Genomic DNA, 22,370 nt, shown 5'->3' on the forward strand with positions numbered 1-22,370 from the left:
TATACAACAAATACACCTCGACCGCTGAACCACTATTCCGAAATAAAGGAGATCTATTGACAAAGTTTCTTTAAGTTGTTCAATTTGAACTTTGGTAAGTAAGTAGATGATTAGTCTGTCCGAATATGACCTGAGCTAAGAACTTCCTGGAAAACAATTCCGTAGCAAATAAAATAAAAACAATCGCCCCGCCTCCTGACTTAACTGGATTTTTTCGGGGTTTTTCTTAAGCCACGAGGTGGAAGTAATAGTCTAGAAAGTTCTAGACAAAGAATTGAACCGTTACAGTGTCTCTATTATCGACCACAGCGTTCTCCCCAAACCCTCCCACGAGCCAGTTCTCTAATTGATGCCTAGAAAACGATGCAAAGTAAGTAAAGAGGGTGGAGTGTATCAGCAGCCTTCTGAAAGTCATTCTTTAGCAAGTAAGTTGACTCTATTATTTCGTCCCTCCCACGGAAAGTCATCATCGTAGAAACGAGTAACGTAACGTCGCCTCTCTCTCTCTCTCTCTCTCTCTCTCTCTCTCTCTCTCTCTCTCTCTCTCTCTCTCTCTCTCTCTCTCTTTGTAAACTCTCTACGCTTTATATTTTATCCGATACGAAATCTTCCCTTCACAAATCCTAACAGAGGTCGAGTTCGCATTTATAACGACGGAGCAAGATTTTTATCATTACGCTAAATTAAATTTTCTTTCCGAATTAAAAGTAATTTCCCAAGCCTTGATGGTCCGTAGCCTCGAAATTTCCAAGATAAACGCTCCTTTATAGAACCCTAGCTCTCCTTAACGAGTATGTAATGGTCCACAACGTAAGCCATATATCGACATTAAAATCATTTATTGTAAAACCAAAACCTTTAAATAGGGTGTAATTTGTAATAAATTAATTATTAAAATCGGGAGCCGTACCTTTCTCCCCCTCCCCCCAATTAAACTGCTCTTAAAATTGGTGTTCCTCAATCAAATATTTTATAGCGGCCGATTTAGACAGCCTAGGCGCGTGGTCGTAACCCTTTTGGATTGGAGCCAAATTGGCAAAGAGTGCAAAATAAGTAATAAACAATGATCTTTCAAAACCAAACGGAGAACAGATGGAGAAATAATGAAGTAAAAAAAATAAATCTTGGCGCATTGGAAAATGGTAGAAATTTTTTGATAAAACATCAATGCGTCATGGGAGGAGTCGAGAGAAATTTTAAATAAAAAACTCCTTAAGGAAGTTCTCCTTCCCGGAATAGAGAGAGAAAGAGGAGTGGAACACCCATTGTTCGTAAAGAAAAAATCCTATAGATGTGATAGACAAAAATATAATTCACGGGCACATCGATTTGAACTACTTTAGAAACTGATTAACAGGAAAGTCACCATATAGGGGCAAACTATAACATTAGATTCCCATAGAACGCCTGTAGAAATGTTTTCACTGCCGCACACCCAAGTTCAGGGAGAAGCCCATGCTAAGGAGAGGACGTTTCGGAATACTTTGGTTAATACCCAGGGCCCCGATTTTCGTAACCCCAACTATTTCGCATCGTTAGAAAGGCAAGAAATAGATGAGCTAAAACCCTACGTAACATTGTCCTTATGGGTTATTTTTTGTCATAATGCTAGGATGGTACAGGATGTGAAAATGGGTAGAGAAAGAGTGTTAGAGGCATTTGAGAGAGAGTTGGGTGGAGGAGAAGGGGCCAAAGGTATTTCTACAAAGATGTTAAGTGACGGCCACAGACGGTGACGCCCTCGTGCGCGTGGTTGACGCTGATTAATGGCGCCTCACTGGCTTTAGACAGAAGATGATGGGAGAGAGATCCTCCATGCAGTAGGGGAACTATAGAGGATGGAGAGAAGCGCTCACCTATAGCTCACAAGAGGCTTTAACGGTCCTAGGTACTTTACCAGAGAACTGGGAACGGGAGGGGAGAGGGGGAGAGAGATGCCCGGGAGGAGGCGTACTTGGAAAAGGTGCGAACATCGAACACTAAAGCATTAGACGCGTTTGAAACTGGGAAGCCCTAACTCGCTGGCTCGCTATACATCTGATCCCATCGACGAAGCGTGTTTGAGGGGGAAAACCAAACGGGGCTGGAGGATTCTGGGAAGGAAACCATAGAAACCCAAAGCGTTTATAACATTGATGATGAGGGAACAATCACAAAATATACATTGCAAATTTAACCCCTTCTATACTTCAAATTGGTTGCCTAAATTAAGGGAATATAATCACCAAATATTTATCCAACTCCCGGTTTTGAGTTCGTTATTATTTAGGGGGGCCATCCATTAATAACCGCGATAATTATACCCTCCCTACCTAAGGCGCAAATGAAACTTCGTTAACTTTACGAAAGAGTGTAATGTTTAACTCTACAGTTTGACCATCTTATACTGTCTTAGCGCTTTAGTAAAAAAATAATACGGGACAGAAATTAAGAAAGCGGTGGATATTATCAAGGCGCTAAGAGAATAGAGTCCAGGAACGATCCATCAACAACAGGCTAGGCAAACACGAAAGGACGTGTGGGTAGATTCGTCCACGAAAGATGTGACTAAGGCGCGGCGCGAAAGAGGAGAGGCGAGGCGAGGCTTAGCGAATATACTATTTTCTAAGCCGTCATAGCGACGGTCTTAGAGTCCGAGAGCTTTTCTCTGGTGTCCTGGCCCTACTGAGATATCCCTAAACCAAACTTTTGGCTCGTATCAAACGTTAAAACGGAGCAAGGCCCGACGACCCCCCTTTGAACTTTGATCAAATAAGTAAGCCGCGTTATTAACGCTAGTTTGAATAAAGATAAAAGTACCCGTGAGGAAAATTTCTCGGAACTTTAGACGAAACTTAAGTTAAAAGCTTAGAGAGATTGTTTTGAAACGAGAAGAAAAATTTTGAATTATAATTTTTGATTAATTACGGTGCGTGGGTTAATTTAATTACGGGGAAAAAAACTTGGTGGATTTTGGCAATGGCTCTCTCTCGGTTTTGCTTTAAATAATTTTTTTCAAACTTATTAAAATATTTTCGTAACTAAAAATTAGCCCAAACGAATTAATTTTTAAGTAAAAATGTATTTCATCTTCATAGACAACCCCATCTCCCGAGTACCGCAAATCCCCCTTTAAGTACTTTACGAATGAACCCCGAGATTTAGAGGAGAAGTGTTCAATTGAAAATCAATCTAACAAAAGAAAATGACTTTAGAAATAAACTTAAAAGGTCGTTTTTGTGCGCCCCTCTACCCTACCCTACTTACTGCTAACATCCCTTCTCCCCGGCATCTAACCCGAGAGTTCAATCTTCAATCCCAGATGAAGGAGTTAAAAAAAATTGAAAATAAAGGGGAAAAAGACTTTTGCAAGAAAGAGAGAGAAAAAGAGAGAGAGAATGTTCTTTACCATCATCTAGGAATGAAAAATGACACCTTAATGCCCCCTGCTCTTTCTAATGACACCATCTTTATTGAGGAGACCCGGGCATCCCAAGCTAGTTCTAGGAGGACATACTTCTTTCTTCGAGATAGTTAGGAGTAGGACTCGGTCACCCCGTACCTCTACACCTTCTTACTAAAGATAATAATAACGTTGTGAAGAAGTGGTTCCAGCTAAAAAGCAGGTGAACCATAAACTATCTCAAGCCCTTAATATTTATTGTTAGAGTTCTTTGTCAAAGAAAAAAGAATATATTTTCAAAAAATTAGGTCTTTCTAAGTACTTAGTGTTCTGAATTTTATCTGTAGTAGAGTTTAAGGTTTCGAATTTCTCTAAAGGTTCTTAAACATCGTCTCAAGTTAGGCTTCTAAAGATTCTATAAAATCGTTGGAGAAATAATGGAATATTCCCAATGTTTTACGTACAAATATTGCTAGACTGATATTTTGTCTATATAATAATATTTCTTTAATTAATATATATTAAATCTCAATAAATAAAACCAATAAAACTCGAAACTACGTCCCTGTAAAGCACCCACCATTTTTTTTTAAAAAATCTCTCTAGCCTAAAGTGTTTCTTTCTTTAGATTTTAGACTGGTATACTCATGTTGTAAATCTCCCCTCCCCTTGCCAGAAAAGTGAAGAAAGAGGGAGGGAGAAAGAAAAAAATGATTTTCAGAAGCTAAGCTGAAAATCTCAGTCAGGGGTACCCCCCCCCCCCAAGGTACCTTCCTTCGTACAGCTTTTAAAGGCTTACAACATTTTTACAGAAACGACGCGGGGATGGAGAGGCTCAAGAGCAAAGAGAGAAAGAGATGCCCCGAATTCGTCCCCTGGTATTTCCACCCCCACCCCAACCACCTCCCTCTTTTAAAACTTTGCGGAAACCATACCGTAGCGAGCGAAAACACTCGTGGATAGAAAAGGGGGAGGTTACAAGAAGTGGGCCCTAGTGCGGAGGGTTAGGGGGGGGGGCAGAGGGAGCTCAGTTTTAAGTTGCCGATAAATCATCCTTTTTTTTCTATAAAGGCTATCCAGACGAAAAGGTGAAAGGTCGAGTTCTCACCATGACCATATGTTCCAAGTAAGCCAGATGGCCATGGACAATTTTGATGGAAGACATGCACGCGCGAGGTTCTGACAGACTAACAAAGTTGTAACTTGGATGGCCAAACAGTTACGCCAACATGGGACTCGGAAGTCGATAGTCCAACCTGCCCTCCCAAGGTCAAACTGATGACCATCCTAGCTACTATACCTCGATGTTATCAGCAGAAACTTTCCAACTTAAAATTGAGAATAGGCCTAATAATCACGAAAAAAAGTTCACTTCGCCTTCCCAAAGACTTATTTTAAGCCTTGGTTTTTGGAGATTGACGTAAAGTGAATGGTAAAGGTAAAGAAGATGGAGGCGCGCGTTATCAGATATCATTTTTTAAGGTTTAAATCTCCTGGGATTTTTCTATATATTTTTGCTTGGAGATTCAAATACGTGATGGTAGGAGGAATTGGAAACACGTAGACTATAAAATAGGTGCATTTTTAACGCTGTGATATTTGAAACTAAGTCTCAACTTGACTACTACGTGTTGCGGTTTGATAAAAAAACGCGTAAAAGTTGAAATTTGAAACCTTTGGGAGGTCAAGTTCTAAAAAAATGTTAGCTGTATGTATTCCTATTCTAAGAGATGAAAATGTTTCGTATTTCATAGTTCTGACTACCCTTCCCTCTTAAAATTTCAGCAAAGGTTTAAACTGATCACTATTATGAAAGTCTAAGTCTTAAGAACCCCATCCCCATGCAAAAAGAGAGTTTTCCTACCGTTATGATGAGCCATCGTCCTCTTGAAGTGTTGAACTTGGGATATTGTAAGCTTCGTCTATGAAGGGGTGTCCACGTTAAGCCTTGGCTTATTACATGTTGAACAGTCTGACTCCAAATTGTCCACGTAGTTGATCTGAAGGAGTTGGTTGAGATGATACAAAATACTTGTCCTGTCCAGTAGATGATCTAATTTCATCCAGCATCCCTTATTTCATGTTGATTTAGCTTTCATTTCCAAAATTTCCATCACTGTAAATAAATAATAAATTTTAAGTTGAAAAATTATTTTAAATGCCAAAATATTTCTAATTATCTGAAAATAACTACCTTATTAAACTAAATTTCTATTCAGAATTAGTTTATCTAACTATTATTTACGATATTCAACATTTAATCGCGACAAAAAGCTTTCTTAAATGCTTAATGTAATGTTAGATTGGAATAATTATTTTTATTCCAAAAATATTTCTAAATATCCGAAAATAATCGCCTAATTTTGCTCTATTTCTATTCATAATCAGTTAATCTAACTATTATAAAGTGATTCGACAAATATTTGCAATTAAAACCGATTTAAATTGATTGAAATTGCTTAATTGACTAATACGGCTTCTACCAATGCTTGAAAATGTTAAGCCTACTTTTAAAACATTGAAATGAGTCACCAGTTGCGCAGAAGGCACATTTTCGTCCAACTGTACATCCTCCCCCCTCCCTTCCCGTTGTCGAACTTCATCACGTGACGTCACCTCTCGCCTTTGAACCTATTTTTATTAACGTCTATTTCACAGTGGTTTTTGGCTTCCGGACCAAAATTAATTACACAATTCAAGCCAGAAACCTCTATTGGGCTATTAGGCTTACAAATTTTGCTTATTAAAAAACCATTCTTAAGTTTTAATAGAATTAAAATGCATAAATTTAGTCTAAATTGACGAAAATGTTTTGTTCTAGCAAGGCTTAAGTCCATACCACTTAATTCTTTCTTTGCAACAAAAACGACTAGAAATTGTTTATCAAATTATTATCTGGAACTTTTAAAATGCGAATTTCATATCAAATAACATTAATACGCGCATTAAAACTTGCATTATTAACTCGCGAAACAACAACCGAGGCCCATTTAATTGCTCATATATTATGAAGATAGGAAGCCAAGCTTAAATCTAAATGGATCTTCAAATTAATTAGCGCGATTTCGAAATAGATACCGTAAAATGTACCCTAGTTTATTATTTACTTAATTTCGAGTTTATTTCTTACCTTGGTTTTAATTTTCTTTCATTATCTTCGATTAATCTTCGATCACATTGTAATTATACGTTGCGTAATTTTTGACAGCACGTTGATTAAAATTAAACAACAAAGAGCAAAGATATGACTCAAAATCTTAGACTGATTTTCAAAATTTGTGTGTTCCTTTCGTCCTTGGTTTATATCGGGATTCGGGAATATTTCCAGCCTCGTCCGTCTCTGATTGGCTGAAAGTAAACGTCGCCTGCTTATTAATCCGAACTTTGAATATTAACGATGTTTTGAGCTTAGTGGGAGTCTTTACTAACAATTAAAATGTAATTTGAGGTCGGTAGTTAATGGTAAGTGGCTTTACTCGAGTTAAATGATTAATTTAACTTACATTTATCGTTCTATTTATGTAGTCGGAATATTTTGTGATGTAATTGTGGTTTTGAGCCAAGGCTTAGCCTTCAAAAGTGACTGATAAGTGAACCAGCCCAGGGGGCATCGTTAGATTGTTTGAGGCAAATGGATTCGCTAACCGAACTAGCTGACGGTGTCATCTTCACTTTCAACTTATTATTCAAGTGTTTCCACGTAATCCTCGACTTCAATTACTTCCTAGTCTCGTTTCTTCTCAAAATAGTGTCATCAATCATCTCTAAACTGTGCCTTATTGTCAGTTTGCTCGGTAGCGCTATCCTAGCTGCGTTAGAAGACTTCCACGCCTTCCTATGCGACATTTTCTCTGGTTTAACACTAACCCTTCATTTATTAGAAGAAACAATCGAATATATCCATGAATTACTCATTGAAACAGTAAATGACATCAAAGAAATAACTCGAGACATTCATGTATTTGTTAAAACTATTCTGACATCGATTGTACTGACATTTGAAGCATTTTTTGTACTTTTATACGATGTTTTATGTCTGGCCTTACGTTCCCTAGTCCTTTTATTACAAATGTTTCCCTATTCAATTATCCTGCTCTGTTCAACCCTTAAATCAGCCTTAGTATACATTGGGAACGGGATTTCATCATTCTTCACCTCTATAGCACTCGGAATTGGCAATATAACAATAGCAATTGCGAATTTCCTTGCCTATACTATTGCACAAGTACCTTCCGACGCCTATATAGGTTTAATCATTGCTGGCATAATGTACGGGTTATTTAAATGCCATTCTAGCGGTTTAATTAAGTTCCCACCATTATTTTTAAGATTCTGTATAAATATAAGATGGTATCTAAGTCGCGTGTGGTCAGTTTTGGTTGTACTTTGTCGAAGAATGAAACCGAAAAGAATGGTAAGAAAGCCCGCAATGTTGCCTAATAGTCATAGTTCAAAGCAGAATGAACAAGACAAGGTGGAGAATGTTAAAGCGTTACGTCAAGAATTAGAACGCCAAATAGAACAAAGTCAATGTATTATCTGCCAAACTGAGCCTAAAAGTGTCGTTCTCCTACCGTGCAAACACATGTGCCTTTGTGTGGAATGCAGTAATAGACTTTTTGAACATCGTTCTACGTGTCCTTTATGCAGGAGACGCGTTTTGAACCCAATTGAAGTTTATACTTGAACCAAAAATGCTTTTTTTTTTTTTAAATCTTACCATTCATTCTTACCTTTAATTTTGTTTTTTTGTTTTTTTTTCATGAATTTCAATTTGTTGTTTTTTCGACCATGAATCATAAATTTCCATGTATTGTTTTTTCTCTCCATTTAAATATGTTATGTATAAACAAACTGTGTAATAAAAACGCAAAAAACAATTGTTTTTTTTTTACCCACAATTTGATCCATTTCATTTAGTTTCAAAAAAAAACAACTTTGTTGTATAAAAAACAAAAAACAAAACCCTTTTATCACATTCAAAAACATTAATATTAGAATAGAGATTTTTGTAAGTTTTACTTTACGTTAACAGTTTCTTAAAATACGCAGCTTTAATATATTTTTTGTTATAACTTTTGCACTTTTCAGTTAATTAATTTAGATGAGCGAAGTATCTAATCGTTGTTTGTTTGTTTGTTTGTTTGTTTTCTTTAGAAGACAGTTAAAAATCTGGGTGATCTACTTGTCCTTCCATTTTTATGGTAGAATAAGACGGGACCATCCGTGTACGAAACGTACAAGTATTGGTTGTCAGCCGAGTAACAAAGGCTAGAATTTAGATTGCTTTCTTTAGATTACAATCAAGTTCGTGATATGATTTGCAAATGGTAACTTGATTGTGATTGGATAAGGGCAAAAACGGAAGTAATTCTGATTGGGTAAGGGTTAGGGGGAAAGCCGGACGTGATTGTGATTGGATAAGGGAAAAAACGGACGTGATTCTGATTGGATAACGGTAAGGGGGGGGGGGACCGGACGTGATTGTGATTGGACAAATTGGATAAGCGCAAAAACGGAAGTAATTCTGATTGGATAAGGGTTAGATGGAAAACCGGACGTGATTGTGATTGGATAAGGGAAAAAACGGAAGTAATTGTGATTGGATAAGGGAAAAAACGGAAGTAATTGTGATTGGATAAGGGAAAAAACGGAAGTAATTGTGATTGGATAAGGGAAAAAACGGAAGTAATTCTGATTGGATAAGGGAAAAAACGGAAGTAATTCTGATTGGATAAGGGAAAAAACGGAAGTAATTCTGATTAAGTGCGAGGTAGAAAACCGGACGTGATTGTGATTGGATAAGGGCGAGGTAGAAAACCGGACGTGATTGTGATTGGAGAAGATCAAAAACGGAAGTAATTGCGATTTTAAAAGTGCAAAAACTGACGTGATTGTGATTGGACAAGTGCATGGATTGCAAGAAATGAAAAAACCAATAAACTTACCAACTAATTGGCATTGTAAAGGCTTCTTGTCGCAACTCCCTGACAAACTCCAAATTCCAACTACTATATAACGTGACGACGCCATTGGCCGATCCCGTGGCAATAACGTTAACGGATAAACCTTCGGGAGCTGAACTATAACACAAGGCAGTGACGTGCGTCGCCAGATTAACGCTTCCAACAAAAACACCGTTTAAAGTATGAACCGATAAGCAACATTGAGAAGTGGCGCCTGAAATACCAACACCGAAACAAAATTAAATATTAAGTAACTCAAACAAATGAATCATTAATCTTTCTTACCAATTATGGACACGCAAGCAACATCACCCAGAGTCTCGCTAATAGATATTTGAGTAATTGGGTTATTAATCCCTTGATTGGGGGCGGGGCTCCAGGAACGAATGTAATTCGTGTTATTCAGGTCCCAAAGTATAAGGGTCCCGTCTTCTCCGCCGCTGGCCACGACGTTGAAGGCTTTACTGACGCAAAGACTAGTGATTTTGCCGCGATGACCCAAAAGGGTAATGGAAGGCCCTTTTTGAACCACCGTATTCTTTAAACAATAACGGCCGGGTTAATGGTTAATGGTTAATTAAAATTAAAATGAATGGAACGACGTACTTGTCCCGATTGAATATCCAAGGAATGTACATCAATCACGCCCGAATTGCGTCCAACAAAGAGCAAATTGCAATCGGGAATTGTGGCGCAAAGCGTCACGGGATCGCTGGCTTTATTGGCCAAAAGAGGCATGGGGGACGAGTCCCTTTTTAATTTAATTCGAACGACGCCGTCAATATGTCCCCAAGTAATTAAGGACGCCGCCGTCACGAAGATTGTGTTTAAAACACCTGCATATCATTAAATTAATCGCCATTAAATTAAACACGCAAAAATAGATTAATTAATTACCTTTCTCTTTACTATAGGAAAGTAGCAAACACGAATTGGGCGCGATTCCATACACGTCATTAGTCAAAATCGGAACTAAACCTCCGATTGGTCCGCGTTGAGGTCCATTTAAAATAGGTAAAGGTATTGGTCCAGTCGGAGATCCCACAAAGTTCCCCCATTTTAGACCCTTGACCTCTTTCAAAACCACATTGGGACAAGTTATAGTGGTCAGTTCCTGTTTCGGGGATAAGAAAGGAAACGTTCCGGAAGTACAAGACGGATGTGGCCATTGGAATAATTGTTTAGGCATTTGACCGAATGTTCGGATCATCGTTAAAATCGCGTTCTTCGTTAACGCGTCATCAATATGGCTGACGTCAACGCCGTAATAAGTCTAAAGAAAGTTAGATTAAATTGATTCATTTCAATTTAATTTAATTAAAGTTAAGTTTAATTTAATTAACTTACAGCGGGATGAAAGACATTAACGGCGTCGACGGCGGCTTTCCCCGTTTGTTTGAATCCAAAGACTAAATCGATCCATTTATTAATATTAGATCGGACATGCTCACTCTCAAGGGCTTGTCGATGGATTAAAATGAACTTTCTCGCGTCTTTTCCGCACCAAGGAGGAAGAATGACGTCATTCACTCTCTCCCCCGATTGTCTGACGCCAAAATTAAAATCTTCGCCGTTAATTAGAAACTCGGGAAGGAAAAAGAATTCGGGAATCAATTCCTTAAAATCGGTGGAGGAATCGCCGCTGGCCAAACGCCATGAAGTGTGAATGGAATGGAATGTTCGATCGGGAATGTCAAAGTTTTTATCTGCGCGCGCGCAGTCAAAATTAGGCCAACTTTACAAACAAAGTTGCGACCGAAAAGAACTGATAAAAAACTAACGTAACTAACTGACTGACCTTGGTAGGTTAGAAACATTTGAGTGAAGGGTGGCATACGGACTAAGAAATGGAGAACAGTTCCACTGTTACTATAATGAGATCCGAAATGATACGGTCCCTGAGTTGGCATCAACATATCATTGGATCCCTTAGAACGCGCGTGATCGTTTTTTAAAACCTAAAAGGGTTCAAGTAATAGGCCAAAAGTTAGCGGCGTTAATTCCCCACAATAGGCCAAAAACACCTCAATTCCCCACAATAGGCCAAAAACACCTCAATTCCCCACAATAGGCCAAAAACACCTCAATTCCCCACAATAGGCCAAAAACACCTCAATTCCCCACAATAGGCCAAAAACACCTCAATTCCCCACAATAGGCCAAAAACACCTCAATTCCCCACAATAGGCCAAAAACACCTCAATTCCCCACAATAGGCCAAAAACACCTCAATTCCCCACAATAGGCCAAAAACACCTCAATTCCCCACAATAGGCCAAAAACACCTCAATTCCTAACAATAGGTCAAAAAGACCTCAATTCCCCACAATAGGCCAAAAACACCTCAATTCCCCACAATAGGCCAAAAACACCTCAATTCCTAACAATAGGTCAAAAAGACCTCAATTCCCCACAATAGGCCAAAAAGACCCCAATTCCCCAATCCTTATTGTACCCAGTCACTTACATTATAGAGATCAACGTATCGTTGTTCCTTATTGGCATCTTGTATGGCCATTGGTCTTGACAAATCGCGATAAGACGTCGGGTCACTTAAATCCAATTCCTCTTGGGTGTATTTCGATAGGACGAAAGGAAAGACGGGATACTGCATCAAATCATTGAAGGATCGCCCGGCTAACTTATTCAAATGCGTCAAGTATTCAAAGTTGGTTAGATGTCTTTGACGCCACTTTTCAGTAAAATTGGATAACTGATCGGGGGAAACCATATTCGGGATGGAATTCGTCAAGAGTTGTTGCCAAAAATCGTCCCGAGCCTTAATTAGGAAACGTTAAGCTAAGTTAATAAGCTAAAGGAACAATTAATTAATTACCCTGGGAGATGGAAAGGCGACAAGATGAGTATGTCCGCTGGTCAAGAATATTTCCAAGGCGCTATCCTTCAGTTGAAACCTCCGGAATTGCACTTCTTGAATGTCTTCAAAGGGCCAAACTTGAGCGGGATGAGACCCTAACCCGTTGAAAGGCTGATGATTCTTTTCCCCCACGAAATGAATGCATTTCTCCCCGACAAGTATTTCCCCATTAATTTCCAACGCCGGTGTTATCACCATACAAGTGCAGTGATATCTGGAGACCAGTAAATCACCAAAATTGCAGCCCCGAGTCGCTAACTATTATAATTAACTAAACTTACATAATTCTTTCATCGCTATGCAATCTTTCAATCAGGGCCGCTGTTCCCGACGTGGAATTGGCTTCGTCAAAGAGATACGCCAAAGGTTGAGGACGTTCTCCGATTTCCAGATGTCTTTGAGCGTCCGGAGAGAAAAATCTGGCGTCTATTTTAAGTTGACATCTTTGCAACCTTCTTCTGATCCTTTGCGGACCTTCGGTCGGGTCCAGTTGCCAGGAAACGGGGTAACTGGAGGCATCGTGCCAAATGGACATTTCGTGGGTTAAACGTTCCAACATGTAATGCCAACACTTTTCGGCTTCCATTTTACGACCCAAGGAATGTTTCATATCCGCCATGAAGCTCTTTCTTTGCGCGTATTGATGACTGACGGCTTTCGACGTCACTTCGATGGCGTTTGACGCCAATACTTTTTCCAATTGCGAGTAATCGTGTTGCAAACGTCGGGCGTTGATACGAATCTTGGCGTGCCATAAACACCGATCGCGGTAAGTACTTTCGTACCAAATATGAATGGCCTACAATTAACGCGATTAGTACAAATAAATTCCACAATTAGCCTTATTCCTGATCAGCGCCACCTACCCATAGCGGCGACTTCGAGAACTACTGTAAGCGGCAAGCCAATCAGATGTCGCTAAAATTTGGTGACGTCACTGACTGGCACTCTCGGGTCTTACCAAAAATGACGTCACCAGATTTTAGCGACATCTGATTGGCTTGCCGCTTACAGTAGTTCTCAAAGTCACCGCTATGGGTAGATGGCGCTGATCAGGAATAAGGCTAATTTATACAAGTAGGCCACGATGACCAGTTGGTACCGACCTTTTCAATGATTTCATTGTCCATGATGCTCATGGAGCGTCCATACCATTTGATGACGTCCTCGATCAGCTGATAAATATTCTGACAGAAAGATGGATTGGCTCGCGCTTCCGTACCATCGGCATTGTCCCGGCGTTCCAAATGGTACAACAAGTCGTAAAGGAAGGCTAAAAACTGCTGAGAGACGTGTTGCGTCATGTGTCTCAAAACGGCGCCGATAATCTCCTCGTGTTTCCATCTCCCCACTAATAAATCCACCACTTCCAAACGTTTATTAATGGAGGAATACGGCGAAAGAAGCCAAAGTAATAATTTACTCAGCTATAAAACGTATCCCCTAATTAATTAATTAATGAGCCTTATTCCTGATCAGCGCCACCTACCCATAGCGGCGACTTTGAGAACTACTGTAATCGTCAAGCCAACCAGATGTCGCTAAAATCTGGTGACGTCATTTTTGGTCAGACCCCCGAGAGTGCCCGTCAGTGACGTCACCAGATTTTAGCGACATCTGATTGGCTTGCTGATTACAGTAGTTCTCAAAGTCCCCGCTATGGGTAGGTGGCGCTGATCAGCAATAAATAAGGCTAATTACCGCGAAGACATTAAAAACTCTCGTTAACGAACCTCGGAGCTGGTATCTTTCAAAACGGAGACTTTCCTGAAGAACTTTGACTCGCCACTCGTGGCCAAGTTACCTTCGAGTTCGTCCAACATCCCGGTTAATAACTTTGTAGAAAAATCCAACTCGACGTCGGATATGACGCAATTGGGTTCGCGATGGATTAAGAAGTCATTGGCCACCGCCACCAACTGACAATACTTTTCCAAAATCTCGGCCGGGGTGATATTATCCAAGGCCGTCGATAAATTACCGGAGAAGGACTTACTTCTACGGGAAGCGTCCCATCGGGCCGTCATAAAGGACGAACTCCCGTGAGGTTCGAAGACGGGGATATTAGCGATGGAGGACACGTGACTCAGTTCAGTTCGGGAAAGAATCCTTCCTGTATAAGGATTCATCATCAGAGGAAAACTCAGAGCGCCAACATCTTTTTATAAACATTCGACCCCAATTAGAGTGCATGGTGCGGACATTAAGGAAAAAAAGGAAACAACGAACGAACGAACAAACAGGAAGAACCATAATTCCATGAAATGGTAAATGAAATGAAATGGAAGTAAATATATGTACGCTCACCGACTGATTCTAAACTATGTTCCATGCTTAAAAGGGACTCGGATATTAGAGAGCAAACTGCGTCACGAAATATTTTGACGCATGTCGCTTCGGGTCCGCATTGTTCCAAGGAATGGACGTAACTTATCATTAACTGCGTGATCGAGTTGTTTAAGAGATTACACGCGTTTTCCAACGTTTTTGACGATCTTTTAATTAAGTTAAATAATCCATTAATTTTAGACCTCGAATTATAATTAAAACTAATGATAATTACATGACTAATTGTTTCCCAATCAATTTAATTAGTTTTAACACGTCCTCAACTATGATATCAAGCTCGAAAACACCAACTACGCCCGTTTGACTACGAAGAATGACGCGACCAATTAAAAGTAAGTAAAATTTAAAATGTTATATAAACTTAGTACTTACCCGTTAGTTTTATGAGTGGCTTTAACGATAAAGCTACAAATAACTTCGATAAGTCCATTTTCAACCAAAACACACGTCACTCCGCGTACAATTTGAACAGTTTGCGTTAAAAGTCCTAAGGTATTATGGGATAGCGCTAAATCTTCCGCGGAATTAATTAAAACGCCTAATAAAGTTATGGAAGAATGAATTTGCTCCGGAAGTAAATCGAAGGAAGTATTAAGACCGAATTCTTCCGGTGTCGCGCTAAATTTAAACGCGCCGCCATTAAACTTAATTCTACTTAATTACTTAATTAAGGTACTTACTTTTGTTGATCCTTAATATGTCTCAAGGCCAAAAAGGTGCAAGCGTCCAAGATGGCTTGATTAACGGGGTATTGGTGAAGTTGATTGGCCAAGAGTTGAAACCCATTCTCTTTCATGTAGGCGTCGATTTGTTCAAAGGGCATTCTTTGAAGATACGCTCCTAATAAATTCAGAACCGAACATCGAACTGTTTTATGAGGATGATTGGATAACAGCAACGTCGTTTCAAAGTTAAAACAGGTCGGTAAGACATCGTTGACGGTCGAATCGGGTAAAGTCACCAAGAACTCGTAAAGAAGGTCGCAAACTCCGCATATAAAGGCTTCGAGTCCATCCTCGGGTTCAAATAAATTAACACCTTCCAATGTTTCAATTTCCGGTAGAAAATCATCCTCCTTCGCTTTTTGATTATTCGCTTCCGCGGATGTTGCGGAAGATTGTATTTCTACTTCCTCCTCCGTCCGTTCAATTACTTTCTCCCCATCTTTAATCTTTAAGTTCTTAATTATTTTCGATATTTTCGTGTTCAAAGCTTCGTCATCGATACCACTATCGCTTAAAATATCGACATTCTCTTCTTCGATCGTATTTAACCCTTCTAACCAATTTATTCTAATTGTTACTTAATTACCGGAAGCGAATATAGTTAATTAACGACGACTTACCGGAACTTGGGAGGGACTTAACGTTAGTCGTCTTTGATGCCAATTGAACGTGGGAGATGGGCATAGTGAAATATGTCATTCCGGGTTGGTAATAAACGAAGGAATTGTCGCGAGGATGAAGGACAATTACGGAACCCCAAACGTATTCGAGTAGTAGGCGATCGGGCGGGACCCCCAACAAATTTCGCGTCAAATTCGATAAAGACGTTCCTAATTCCCGCGGAATCTTAGTTCGCGAGTCTAAAACTTTCTCCTGCAATTTTTATTTTATTAATATCGATTAAGGTTACTAATTAAAATTAGTCTAATAATTAATTAAATACCTTCAAGAAAAACATGATTCTTTTGACGATATCAACCCTTAACATTTGTTTTACGTTGAATTTTCGATAAGGATGTTTATCCCTAACCAAAACATTCAAGGCATGATAGAAAGTAATCAAGTCCTGGGAATCACCCGATTTTTCTAAACAATTCCAGGAAGATACGGTAACGGCTAAAATCCACGGATGCAAGATGACCGCGTCCGATCTTGCAATTACGTTAGAAGTCGCCCCTTTATTTGTATTATCGGGGCTAAGTATCGGACTACTTAGGGCCTCATTAACCAATACCTACAACCCATTCCGAGAGAGTTACCACCCCGTGACGTGAGCCACGACCCATAAAGATGGACTTACCCGCAGCATTCGTGATTTGGTCAAACATTTCGGGTTTTCAAATACAAATTTGAGCATTTCCTCAAAACTGGCCGAACTAAGGTTAAAGTTCGTGGGTTTGGTGTGTAAATAAGGTCGCGATTGATTCTTGGACATTTTATTTAAGAGTTTAAGAACGAGTCGAAGAGATTGCGATTGGAATTCTTCGCAATCCGACATTTCTACCATCTAAAAGTAGGCGAAAATTAGGCCAAACCGTACTTACCCTTAGAGCCTAAGCCTAGATTACCTTAGCGAATAAAAAGACGAACAGATTTCCACCCCCTAAATGTTCTATACTGTTCAATAGACTCTGGTGTTCCTTGGCGTGAAATTTGGCAAAAGGGGTTAAAGTAAAATCAATGGGACAGAGTTGAGTCGGCCTCTTATCGTTGACCATCACCCTAAAATTACTGGGGTTGCTACTCTTGACCAGGGGTAAAAACATCTCCTTCAAGTCCATGACGTGCGGATAGGCTAAATAATGAAGAGGTTGCCTGGGGTTGAAGGCGGCGAAGAAATGTTCCCTTAAAGTTTGAAGTAACTCTTCGGACTTGGATTCAATTTCGGTCACGTCAATATTGGACTTGAGGAACTTGTCCAAATAATTGGGGTTGGTGAAGAGGTTTAAGAAATTACGGGGTTTTTCGTCCAGGAGACCTTCCGTTAGGTTATCCTGGTCCGGACCCATATGGTACAGAAGGAAACAATGGTTCAAATCGAGTACCAAACCTGTACATATACGAAAGGTGTCCTTGGGGGTTCGTTCTACAATCTGATTGGCTAAACATCCAAACTTACTTTTAAACAAAAATATATTTCCAATTTCGTAGGAGTTCACGTTACTGGTGGTAACGATGTCCTTGTCGGGAGCGTGTCCAAGTAAAATATAACTGGCCTTAATATTTTTCTTTGATCTATTCAAACAAAACTTTGGTTTCGGTTTGGCCGAGATGAAACCGTCCAAAACCAGAGTTATATTCGCGTCCGAACATTTCGTTTTGCCATTTTCGATCTCATTATACGAAATGACCAAATGATGCCACCGATTCGGTTCCAATTCGATTATATCGTCGAAATCGGATTTTCGGAAGTAAACGTATTCCTTCCGGGTAGCTTCCGTTATGTATATAACGAAGGAATGGTGCCGAAAATCCAACCATATTTCCATCAACCAAAAATCGGAGCCGACTGATAAGATGTGTTGGACGTCGAGTGAACTTTCCTTGGACGCTTGGCAGTCCATTTTGATCCACATTGAAATGGAAAACCCGTTTTTATGGCGAGGAAACCAATCGGAATCCTGGACTAACGGTAATATTGCCGAAACTACGTTCCACGGTGGTACGGGTAACCTATCGCAATCCGTCAATGTCCGTCCACCCAAAACGTGCCACAAGATCAAGGGTAATTCCAAGGAAATGTTATCGCTGATTCCGAAATCTATTTCTCCCAAATTTATGCTTCCTTGACCACTACCACCGCGTTGAATCCCAAACTTCTCCAGATTAAATTCGCTTCCCAAGATGGGCGAATATTTAACAGGGAACTTAACGGAATACGCGGCTTCGCGATTGGAATTTTCCAAAACGGAACAAAATCCGTCCAAAAGCAGACTCTATTTTGAAAATCAAATTAAACTCGTTACGCGTAAGTAACTTAACGAAAATGGAGGTTAAATTCCTTACGAGTATCGAGGTGTAACTTCCGCTGAATAGTTTTAAATAGTTAAACAATTCTCTGGTATTAATACCGGCTTTGATGACGACGCTGGACCATAATTTAATCAAACTTTGTTTAAATTCCAAAGGATCTAAGGAACAATTCTTGTAACTGGACGAACAGGATAGTAGGCTATAAATCATTTGTAGGGCCCCTTCCTGTTTAAGTATTCTGGCGCATCTTTGCCCCTCGTTTTGACTCAAACCATTCAATCTCTGAACCACGTGCAACGCGATTTCCAACCGCTCAACCGCGTCATCGCTGGAAATGGCTACTAATTTCTCAATATGATCAGTCAAAAGTCTCAAAGTTAAATTTAACAAACTAGGGTAGATAATTTTCTTATGATCTTTAGCGCAATCTGAAATTTAAATCAAATTTAATTTGATCTAATGACCACTTTATGTTTAAAAGTACCCTTCGAGTTATGTCTCAAACCAACATCTTCGTCGGTATCGACATCGGCGTTATAAACAACGTCAGTCGTAATTCCATCTTCGCCGCTTTCACTAGCGGTCAAATCAGCTAGAAAGCTGTCGGTGACGTGTAAATCCGAACTCTATTATGAAGTTGAATACGTCAACTTTTCGAAGGTTGTTAAATTTAGGTCGTTTTTAAGTAACATACGTGTAAAGTCCATTTTTTGGTCGCAGTCGCGAAGTGACTTTGAAATTCACCCATAAAACAATTGAATAAACTATCGTATAAATGTCTTAACTTCTTAATACTATCCGGAATCCACTCGTGTAAAGATTGTTCGGTTAATTTAAGTATTTCTTGTTCGGTAATTTGCTACGCGATTAAATTAATTATTACCATTGAAGTTACTTAATTATTAATTTGAAAGTGTCTCTCTTACTTTCGCTCGGGATATGTCGTAAAACGGTACCAAATTCAAACAAACCGATAAGGTGGCCTCGAGTAATTGTACTATTTTAATATCGGGACAATTCGAATCGGGGTTGACGCATTTCGATTCCTTTCGAAAGTGTTCCAGTATTTCTAGGAAGAGTTTATAGACGACGGACAAGACTGGACTACTGAGGAAATGCGAACGGTAGCTGACACACCGTAGCAATTCCTTACAAATGGCCCAGGCTTTATAAGTGTACTCCAAATCTTCGACGCATTCTTCATACTTTGTTTCTCTCTTTTCAATGGCGTTGAGAAATGAATCGACGTCGCGGGTAATTAGAACTTTATTCAGAAGAGCCACCGCCCCCGGATGGATCTCGTCTCGAGTACAAGACGGGTTGAATTCCTTGGAAGTTTCCAATATGACGTATTTCAAGATGTCTAGGACGCTTTGATTGAACGAGTTGTTTTCATCCAGTAAATTTTCGAATTGTTCAGTCGGGAAAACGTTCAAGAAATCATCGACCAATATTTTACATTCGAGAAGCTTCGAAAGGACGACTAACGAGAACTCCAAAGTTTCATCCTCCGTTTTATTAATGTGGTTTAATCTTCCCTTTTCAAATAATGGCGCCGCTATGTAGTTTAAAATGTAGATTCTATGCTCTTCGGGTTTTTTCTCGATTAACTTCAATAGGTAATGACATATGGCGTTTGATCGGGAGCATTGCATGGACAGGAATAGATTCTTATAAAACGACCAGTAATTGGTTAACCAGGCTTCGTCGGTCCAAGTACTGGTCAAATCGCAATACTGGCACGTTTCTTCCGAGAGATTTTCAATCAAGGTTTCCATGACGAGTAAAGTTTTGTAACAAACCGCGTTCTTCATCGTCGGTATGACAGTTCGTAAGCCTTCAACTAGTCCAGCCGCGGTGACGCAACAACAAATACCTCCGAGACTAAGGGCGTCCAGGATGGACAAACGAATCGGGGTATCGTCCAAGTAGGAAAACATCCCCAATAAATTCTTGGTGTACAACGTGACGATACAGAGGGTTTCATCTTTAGCGCAACTGGTCAATGGACGGCCTAATATTTCCAAGTGATGGTGACACTCCAAGTATCTTACGGGGGAGTCGGTTAACTTGCTGGAAAAGTTCCTAAACTTGATCAGAGCGTATTGACTCATTTTGACGTATTCCTTCAAACAATCGTGCAACAACCCCGTCTCATCTACGTCACCTTTGGCCAGAATCTTATTGGCTAATTTACAAAATTTGATATCGGCGAATAGTCTCATTAAATCCAAGAAAAAGTTTTGTTCTTCGAAAATATGGCATCTTTTCATGTATTGAATGGCCAGGCACACCGAAGACAAGTACGTATCACGGGCCAAACTAGCGGACACGTGACCCTCCAAATATTTTAAAACGCAAGATATCTGAATTTCCAGAGTATTCTTGAAAGATTCGTAATTTTTTTGGGAACACGATATTAAGGATGAAGAGACGCAGTAGAGTAAATTCAAAACGGAGTGTCTTATGGCGTCTCTGTCTTCATCCGTCCAATCTTTCGGATTCCAATTAGGCGAAAGTAGGCCATAAAACAATTCGGTTTCCGATTCGACGAAACTTTGAACGTGACTCTCCCTTAACCGATTACGACTGTATTGATTAAAGATGATAACTAATAATTCAATGACGATTTTTGAAAGATCAATGGGAGATATCGTCCAGGGGATATCTTCCTCCCAATTCGAGATAAGTTGACGCGTTTTATCGGCTTCTAAATCCGTGGTATTATCGCATTCTTCGGGCTCTGATTTCATATATTGATGGGAGTAATATTCGAAAGGGTTACGGGCGGTGTGAGTTATCGGCGATGGTAGAATGGGCGGGATGGCGCTAATCCTGGGAGGAGGGAGGTTATCATCCTCGGAATCCGATCCACGTTCGCTGGCCGCCGCCGCGTTATCGCTCTCCGATTTTTGCGCCTGATATTTCGACCTTTTATGTTTTCTATTATGTTTCCGTCGCTCGGTTTTGGTTATTTTAGATTTGGCGTTGTTTAAACTCGATAAGGGGGCCAAGGTTTCGCAATCGCTTTGGATTCGATTCCCCGAGTATAATTGGTCAGTTAATTTAGAGGGTACGTTGGACCGCACGTTGGGCAGTTCAACTAGGTCGTTTAAAATGGAACATAAAATCTTGGCCAGCTCTTGTTCGTAACTAAGGTTTTTAGCTTTCAAGTGCAGAAGAAGACGTAAAAGTTTCCAACCCCGTTCGCGTAATAAATAATCTTCTAATTGACCCTCCGCGTCTTTTTCGCTTTGGCGCCATGGTAACGAGTTTATATCGAATAAAAGGACTCGGCATAGTTCGTTACTAGCGTTTCTGTTTCGTAATTGGTGTAATTAATAAACGGGTATGATAGGTAATTATACCAGACGAGGGGGCCAGGTATTTGCCATTTGTATGATTAATAAATTTTGATAAAAATAATTTTTTTTAATATATTGACAAGTATCCGACCCCTCTAATCTCATAAATAATGCTTACAAAGGTAAATCGGGTATTTCAGAACATTCGCTAAGTAATGTTAGACATTTGGTCAAAAATTTATTTGTCGCAGTTGTTGGATTTTCCTATAATTCAAATTATATTCACGTATTCAAGTATGAAGAAATGAAACACTTATTTCTAAATACTTAGTATAAAAACTAGAAATTCAAATTCAACAGCGACCCTACAAGGTGTTTTAATTAATGAAAAGTATTCCAAGCCTCAGGGCATCTTTATGAAGGGGCTCAAAACATCTCCATATTTTATAAAATTATCTTAAAGAAACCCGTTTACTGCCAATCACGATTTGCCCCCAACGCCCATTTCGCAATAAAAACTACACGCGAAGTTATATAACTTAAATGATTTTTTTACCTTTTCAAGATCGGCGACTTCAGACATGACCAACGGCCAAATTCGAAGCAACACTGCGGAATCTTCTAGAGTATCCATTTTTTTCCCTTAAATTTCGCGTATTTCACAAACAAACAACCGCGATTGATTTCACAATTCCGTATATCACGAGTTCACATTTTATTTAAATTACCCGGGCAAAACACACCTAGGCTTAGCGCAAAAGTCCCGTTAAACACGCTCGTTGTAAAAATAAT

General features: G+C 39.6%; 2 protein-coding genes across 3 annotated transcripts; one reads left to right on the top strand and one right to left on the bottom strand.

Moving 5' to 3' along the window:
- Positions 1 to 7,013: 7,013 nt before the first annotated feature.
- LOC149690882 (uncharacterized) lies at positions 7,014 to 8,283 on the top strand. Its single transcript, XM_089870721.1, has one exon. The coding sequence runs from the start codon at positions 7,014 to 7,016 to the stop codon at positions 8,067 to 8,069; it is 1,056 nt and encodes a 351-aa protein (XP_089726847.1). The 3' UTR covers positions 8,070 to 8,283.
- A 36-nt stretch (positions 8,284 to 8,319) lies between these two features.
- mv (lysosomal-trafficking regulator mauve) lies at positions 8,320 to 22,342 on the bottom strand. 2 transcript variants are annotated; one of them, XM_089870549.1, is made up of 27 exons: positions 22,135 to 22,342; positions 21,757 to 21,842; positions 19,200 to 21,591; positions 18,968 to 19,132; positions 18,758 to 18,899; positions 18,307 to 18,701; positions 17,420 to 18,236; positions 16,869 to 17,350; positions 16,601 to 16,807; positions 16,244 to 16,534; positions 15,921 to 16,173; positions 15,256 to 15,853; positions 14,948 to 15,193; positions 14,790 to 14,879; positions 14,534 to 14,721; positions 13,960 to 14,339; positions 13,333 to 13,653; positions 12,508 to 13,025; positions 12,185 to 12,440; positions 11,816 to 12,127; positions 11,147 to 11,306; positions 10,696 to 11,054; positions 10,246 to 10,621; positions 9,955 to 10,184; positions 9,634 to 9,886; positions 9,331 to 9,562; positions 8,320 to 8,653 (listed from the first exon to the last, which is right to left on the bottom strand). In XM_089870549.1, the coding sequence occupies exons 1-27, from the start codon at positions 22,210 to 22,212 to the stop codon at positions 8,536 to 8,538; spliced, it is 9,945 nt and encodes a 3,314-aa protein (XP_089726675.1). In that variant the 5' UTR covers positions 22,213 to 22,342; the 3' UTR covers positions 8,320 to 8,535. The 2 variants fall into 2 exon arrangements, with proteins under 2 accessions (XP_089726675.1, XP_089726674.1); XM_089870548.1 differs by having other exon boundaries at positions 13,960 to 14,384.
- Positions 22,343 to 22,370: the final 28 nt, after the last annotated feature.

This window comes from Phalangium opilio, unplaced genomic scaffold (genome assembly GCF_054372755.1).
Source record: "Phalangium opilio isolate 3A_F unplaced genomic scaffold, DU_Popi_V2 ptg000031l_1, whole genome shotgun sequence".
NCBI lineage: Eukaryota > Metazoa > Arthropoda > Arachnida > Opiliones > Phalangiidae > Phalangium > Phalangium opilio.